At 31.1% G+C, this 7,642-nt stretch overlaps 1 protein-coding gene across 1 annotated transcript; it reads right to left on the bottom strand.

Annotated features, from left to right (window-relative positions):
• Positions 1-3,553: 3,553 nt before the first annotated feature.
• Positions 3,554-6,424, bottom strand: LOC114282596 (protein FAR1-RELATED SEQUENCE 7-like). Its single transcript, XM_082890565.1, has 8 exons — positions 6,161-6,424; positions 5,195-5,978; positions 4,969-5,057; positions 4,274-4,891; positions 4,124-4,183; positions 3,980-4,039; positions 3,856-3,894; positions 3,554-3,658 (listed from the first exon to the last, which is right to left on the bottom strand). The coding sequence occupies exons 1-8, from the start codon at positions 6,422-6,424 to the stop codon at positions 3,554-3,556; spliced, it is 2,019 nt and encodes a 672-aa protein (XP_082746691.1).
• Positions 6,425-7,642: the final 1,218 nt, after the last annotated feature.

The following is a 7,642-nucleotide window of genomic DNA, read 5'->3' as shown; positions in this document are numbered from 1 at the left end:
TACCGATGTTTCTTTTCTGCATTCCAAGAATACAATTTGATTGCAGTGCAGATATTGATCGTTGGATTCTTTTCCTTTCGAGGAATGGTATCAAGGACTTAACTCTTGTTAATTATTCAGATAATGAACCCTTTTGCATTCCTGTATCTACTCTTGTCCTGAGTTGACTCGTCTAGAGCTTGTCAATGGTATATTCAAAGCACCACGCGAATCAAGTGGCTTTCATAATCTCATTAGCCTTCATTTTAAAAAAATCGCATTTGCGCACAACATTCTGAGGACGCTTTTTTCCATGTCCCCACTGCTTCAGAGATTGACCATCAAACATTGCACTGGTATTGGCAATCTTAATATCCAAGCTCCAAAGCTCAAAAGGCTACGTGTACAGCTCAATAGTGAGATACAATCAATATGTTTTACGGACACCCAAAATCTGAGTTACGTCGCTATCATATTTGGTTTAACAATGGGAAGTCCCAAGAGTGTTAAAACACCCAATGTGGTTAGGTTTCTTGGTGACTTCCCTAGAATTGCAGAGCTAAATTTGGATGGCTTTTTTATTAAGGTGAGACATTGGTTTTATAATTTTATCTGGTTTATTTATTTCAAAACATGTAGCTTGACAATGTCCTTATACAATTTGTTGCCATTTGCATCAAAGATTTTGGCTGCAGGTGGAGTTCCCCATAGGCTTCCGACCACAGCTAACCTTTTGAAGGTACTTGCATTACATAATTTTCAGTTTAATGACTTGGATCATATTTCATGCGCGCTTTGTCTGATTAGAAGCTGCCCCAACTTGACGAAACTTCAGATTTGGGTAAGAATGTTGAATCTAGAAACTTGGTATGTTATCTTTAAAAATTTCAGACTAATTGGTTTTGCATATTGGTATTATCTTCACAGACTTGCATAATAATGGAGAGGAACGATGAAGAACTAGTTCTAAATCGTCTGGAAGCGCCAAACTGCATGGATCGAATGCTGGACAAACTTCAATCTGTGAAGATAAGTTATGTCATGGGTTTGAAGCCTGAACTTCTTTTCATCAAGCTTCTGTTAGCCCGCTCACCAATGCTAGAAGCAATATTCATTCAGCACAGTGCAGAAGTTGATTTCGAAAAAGGGTTCAATATCTCAAAAGAGTTGGCATGGTTTCCTCAGGTGTCACCAAAAGCAGCAATAATATACTAGATAGCGATCACGCTGACATAGATGTTTGTTTTTCCCTTTCTTCCAGATCTGGTATTTAATCATATAAAAGTTCGTAGAGATTTGATGAGCACTAGCTGAAACAAATTGAAACTGTAAATGTCTATTTTTTCTCCTCTGGTTTGTGTGTAGTTTAAAGTTTTATTTATGTTTAGTGGAAGAGCAAGTCTTTTTCCTATGGTATGGTTAAAGATCCTCATTGCAATGGCTTTGGAGGAATGGATTAAAAACCCTGCCTTTTCTGTTAAGTGGTGTTTACCAACTTACCACATGGGCATGCCAATCCTTTTCCGTGTACAGTCTATTGTGTTTGGTTGGATGCGAATAGGGAAGGAAAAGTTGCATAGTGTAGACTCGAACCCAGATATTTCACCTTGTTTTGCTCAACTTTCAAAAATGAGAAAACTTTAGTTGGAAGTAAAATTATTTTTAATTTGTATGATGATTGAGAAATTCACATTTTTTAATCTATATTTATCGATTCTTGCAAATTTACAAAAGAAGATAGACGAAAGAAAAAAATTGAAAAATTAATTTCTAATACAATCATCAACATGCTGAAAGGAGGATGAACTGATTAAAAATGAAGAATGGGTCTTAGCCTCTACAGTTTTTAGTTAGTTACTTGTTAATTCATTGTGTACTAATGTACCCATATAATTAATTCAAAGGCTTGTTGTGCATTAGATTGAGCATTTTGTTTCTTGAAATTGTTAAACAGTTACATGCCGGAATAAACCAAAGTTAAAAGACTGTCTATACTAATTGCAAGCAATTGAACCCTTGGTGAATGAGTTGAGGTAGATTTGTTCATGAATTTACTCCAGTTGTTTCCACAGCTCTAGCAAGAGAGAGGTAACATCTAATAACGGTTTCTTATTCATTACCTTCATTTCCCCTTTTGTTGTGTTTGGATCTATTACCTTCATTTCCCCTTTTGTTGTGTTTGGATTGGATCTTGAGTTTGTGAATGGATTTACGGAAAGAAAAAAAAAAGGAGAAAAGCATTTATGAATAAAAAATCTATTTCATTCACTTTTTCATTCATTTTTTCCCCTCCACAAATCCAAACACAAGAGAATTACTTCCCAAAAAACCACTGCCTCTAGCAAGAGTATATGTCAATATAGAAAATTGTCTCCAATATGATTTCACTCTTTTAACAAAATAAATTTTGATTTTTTTTTATTTTATTAATTTAAATCTTAATCTTTTGTTTATTTTCAATCTAAACATTTGTATATTTTCATTAAAAAAATCAATATAAAATTTTATATTTTAGTCATTAAACTCAACAAAAAGGTATTTTTGATATTTTAAATACACCCACATTCATCTTAGTAAGTAAAATACTCTTTTTTATTGATTTTACTTGACGAAAATAGATGAATGATTTAAATTGAAATTAATCAAAAAAATTAAAATTAAAATTTTATTTTGTTATAATGTCAAATTTTAAGTTTTTTTTGTTGTAATCTTTTTTTTTTTTTTTTTTTTTGCACAATAGTGTTACGACCACACAAATTTTCTCCCTCAAAATTCTCCAAATGACGTGACAAGATAGAATGTATTTAAGCAAAGTTTTGAAAAAATGGACACGGGGTCTCTGTTGTGCCATAGTTCCTGCCGTGTCTGTTGTGCCAATGAAACGACACCGTTTTTCTCCTTCTTCTTCTTTGATTTTTTATTTTATTTTATTTTTTTGTAAGGGTTTCAATATCAAGCAAAGGTCTTTGCTTTACATCTTCTCTGTCCCCTCTCAAGCAAAGGTCTCTGCTTTACATGGAGTTCTAGCAAAAAATTATAATTCTTCTAGTCTTGCAATTCTGGCAAAAAAGTTGTGCTGAATTTTTTTTATTTTTTGAATAGAAAATATAATAAAATAAAAATAATTCATCGAACAAATCAATTTATCAAACTAAATTATATATTTTTTAAAAAGATTAATTTTGAAATTAAAATCAAACAAACCATACATGTTTTGACTATTTCAAAACTGACTTAAATGCATCAAAAGTGAAATTGAAAGGGAAAAAAATTGTAATTGAACAAATCAATTTATCAAACCATAAGCAAAAAAAATATAACTTCAAAAAAAAAAAAAAAAGTTCTATAAAAATTTTAAAAAAAAAATTTAAGGCCAAAATATATTCAATTCACATCCAACATCTATATAAAAAAAAAAAACAAAAAAAAAAAACAAAATTATGAGGCATCCAAACTTCAAATTCTCCTGTCAAATATTCCAAAACTTATATCAACCATTCTAAATCATCCAAACAAAATTCAAAAAACCTTCAATTTCAATTCTCAAAACAAAAATTAGAAAGTGGATCCAATGTCAATTTTGTGGAGGCGGTTGGGAATAAATAGAAAAATCAAAAGAACTCTCATTTTTAAATTCGGTCTCCATTGGATTGTGCCTCGGTAGATTAAGTGATATTTCCTACAAAAAAGAAAAGAAAAGAAAAGAAAAGACAATTCATTAGAATAAATTTCATGGACTAAATTACATTACAAACACATATATATATATTACTTACTTGAGAACTTTGTGGACTATGTGATGCTTGGAAAGACAGAGGTTGTGATTGTGGATACCATGGTGAGTATGAATTAGTATCACGTGTAAGAAAATTATACCCATAATTTGTCAATTGTGGCCAATAGAGACTCAACATCCTACTCCATAAAACATCGTGACAAGTAAATACACTAGTACAACGTGGTCTAAAAAATAAACAAATAACATAAAACAAGAGCTAACCTGTGGTTGGCTTAAAGATGAATTTTGAACATTTGTGATATTGCTTGATTGACCAATAGTCTAAATAAGTTGTAAAATTTATCAATACATTACACAATTTATAAAAAAATAATAATAAATAAATAACATAAAACAATAGCTAACCTGTGGTTGGCTTGAAGATGAATTTTGAACATTTGTAGTGTTGCTTGATTGATCAATAGTCTAAAGAAGTTTAAAAAGTAATTAATACTTTACACAATTTATAAAAATAAATGCATGTCATTTGAAATTTCAAAAGTATGTAGGTAATACCTTACTAAGGCGGGTAGGTTGTGAAATAATTTTTATCTTCTTATTCATCATCTCATGCCAAGGTTTTAATCTACCTCTCCCTTTGTGTCCAACATCTTTCTTTTTTATGCCCTTAACTTGTGCAAAGTTGGGGTCATCCACATCTAGTTCTTTGGTACCAAAATTTCCAACTCCCTTCATCAGATTATTCACTTTTACACACAATTCCTTAATCCCTTCATCAACCAATTGATAGGCAGGTTTGTGCACAGATGCTTGAGTTGCTAGTTTCACCATTCTTAGACAAAGATCTCTATAATGTACTAATATTAACAACTTCGGATCATCCTCATCCACTACAAAATTTTCCTCTTCAACTTGACAATCTTTTGCATCCAATCTCCATCGGCCTAATATATACCTTTTGGGAGTTTCTATAACATTAATTTTATCAAGTGCTTTGATTGCACGACTACATAAAATTCCAAAGTTTTCAAATTTCTTACAAGTACAATGTATTTTTCGACAGCTTTTTTCTCCTCTTAGCCCAATAACTTCCACCCTACCCTCCACAATATACTCTTCATTATTACCATACAAGCCAAACACGCACTTAACTTCTTCTAATTCATTGAATTGCTTCACTTGACAACAAAGAGATGTATCCAACTCATAATGAAATAAGTCAAAGATAGGGGGGTGTACAAACTCGTAACCTGGATTAAAATGGGAGACTTTTTCAATTTCATTCTTGGCAACTTTTGTCTAAAATCATATATTGCAGAAATTTCCTCATATTGCTTATCTACAACAATCCGATTGAAGTAGGTAAAGAATTGAATAATGTTATGATCACCTTTCAAATATCCTCTTAATGTTCCATTTAGACTTTCACTAAGTTGTGTGCTTCACATTCCTTTAGTAAATACCCACTTCATATACACATGCGCCCACTGCTCTTTTTTTCTCCAAGTTCTTTCCATCCACTCATTCTCTTGCAAGTTATATTTATCATCAAAGAATTCCAAGCTTCAATTAATTCATGCTCATTCTCGTAGTCATAAATGCAAGCTTTTAAATCACTACTAAATTTTGAACCACTCTTGAACGAGTAACCTAAATGCTTCAAAGAATTTTGCATTAGGTGAAAAGTGCATAACCCATGAAAAACCTCAGGCATGATTTGTGAAATTGCTTTAGCCATTGCTTGATCTTGGTCTGTGAAAAAACTAATAGGCTTTTTTTCCAACATTGCATCTAAAAAAGTTTCAAATAACCATTCAAATGACTTTGCAATTTCATCATACAATAATGCTGCACCAAAAATCACTGTCATTCTAAAGTGGTTAAAGCCATAAAATAAAACAAGTGAACGGTACTCCTTATTTGTTCGAAAAGTTGTGTTGAATGACATAACATCACCGAAAAGTCCATAATCTATTATTATCTGATGATCAGCCCCAAAAATATTAGTAATCATCTCATCTACATCCAACTGAATGGCATAGTAAAAATATGGATTTTCTGCCACTTGTTGCTGGAAATATCTTAACAAACTCCCTGTTTCACCATACTGTAAGTTTCGCTGTCTTTTTGCATGTAAGTAGGTTTTCTGATCCTCTCGCGTGAACCTTACAAATTCCTTCCCTCCTGCTATAGCACTAATAAGATCATGTGAAGCCTTAAGAGATATTCCAGTCTCATCAGCTCTATCAATATTTATACCCTAAACATCACATACCTTTCTCTGAGATGGAATCAAATGAGTACATTGAGGAAGATGCAAAAGGTGGTTATGGTTGTTATCAAACTTTGACACAATCCACTTCGACAAGTCCCGCTTAAAAGATATATGCATGAATGCATTACAATTTGTTCTTGTCTCACTTCGAGGATTTTTTTTATCACCGTGTACCGTTTATCTTTTTCCCTCTCTCCCTCCTTATAACAAACAAACTTTCTACTAGTCATAACACCATTTTTCTTGCTTTTGTTACAATAATCTCTTATAATACTAAACCTCACAATTCTTCCGAATTCATTATAAAACTCATATGCAGCTTCTTCTGATGGAAACTCCATACTAAGATATGGTGATTTATCCTTGGCCAACTTTCCCAATTCTTCGATGCATCCCTCAAGTCCACCATCATCCATTATACCATCCTCCATTTCAACACTAACAAATATGGAAAAAAAAATTAAACGAAACAAGAATATGAGCAAACAAGTTATTAATTAATTTTAAATGTTGAGTAATTATAACCAATTCAATGAAATCTAATAAATCAATTAATAATGCAAATTAATTAAAAGGATAGGGGAGAGGAAAAAAAGATGTGTAATTTGTATAGTAGCATTGGAAATTTATTGTGTCTAAGTAGATTATAATATACAATTGCAAAATTATATTAGAATTAGTATATTATATAATATAGGGAATCTTTTGGCAGACACGCTTAAAGATGTGAATCATATGCACTCTTATTATATAATTTTTTGATATATGTTTCGTATTTTTATCACAAATGTTATGTCATTTTAATTGAGTTATGACAATTTATGATTAAAAAATTAAATTCGTATGTTGTAGTAAGGTTAAACTTTTTTTTTATTGAAACTTTTTTTAGACCATAAAATGCACAACATTATTACAAAAATACATAACATTGTTATTAAAAAAAATTATGAATTACAAATTATCGTAACTCTTTAAAAAAATTATATAATATTTATACAAAAATACATAACATGTACAAAACAAATTACATAATAAAGAAATTTTCTTATAATATACAATTGTGTTTCTCAATCTATTCACAAAAAACAAACCAAACCATTATACTTGTTGAACCATTATACTAACACACTGTACAAAATAAAATACAAACATATATACATATATACATATCTACATATATATATACACACATACCAGTTTGTTAAACAATAATGGTCTGTAAATCCGAAAGAAGGACGGTGAAGCAAAGACAAAGAACACTGTTCAATCCATTTGAGAGAAGAAAAAAATGTATAAAAAAATAAACAAATAACTAATTTTTCTACTCCATGTAAAGCAGAGACCTTTGCTTGGGACAGAGAAAATGTAAAGCAGAGACCATTGCTTGACGGCAGCAGTTAGATATTATAATAAAATAATAATTATTGAAACCCTTAAAAAAAAAAGAGTAGAGAAATGGTGCCGTTTCGTTGGCACAGTAGGAACTGTGGCACAGCAGGGACCCCGCGTCCTGAAAGAATATTGAAGTGCAAGTCAATTTTTCAATTTTTACCTATTACGTCATTTGAAAAGATTTTGAGAAAAAATTTATATGTATGAATTATTTTTCTTTTTACACAAGTACACTGAAATGTAATATCCCAAAAAAA

This window comes from Camellia sinensis, chromosome 10, assembly GCF_055761805.1.
Source record: "Camellia sinensis isolate YWXY chromosome 10, ASM5576180v1, whole genome shotgun sequence".
Taxonomy (NCBI): domain Eukaryota; kingdom Viridiplantae; phylum Streptophyta; class Magnoliopsida; order Ericales; family Theaceae; genus Camellia; species Camellia sinensis.
Note: the sequence above shows the minus strand (reverse complement) of the source record. Positions and strands in the feature narration are given on the sequence as shown.

Coding starts and splice junctions, on each gene's coding strand:
- LOC114282596 (XM_082890565.1), bottom strand. CDS start 6,424: ATGGAGGATGGTATAATGGATGATGGTGGACTTGAGGGATGCATCGAA. Junction 4,040..4,123: donor CATCTTCAAGCCAACCACAG/GTTAGCTATTGT, acceptor CAACTTATTTAG/ACTATTGGTCAATCAAGCAA. Junction 3,895..3,979: donor CATCTTTAAGCCAACCACAG/GTTAGCTCTTGT, acceptor TTTATGGAGTAG/GATGTTGAGTCTCTATTGGC.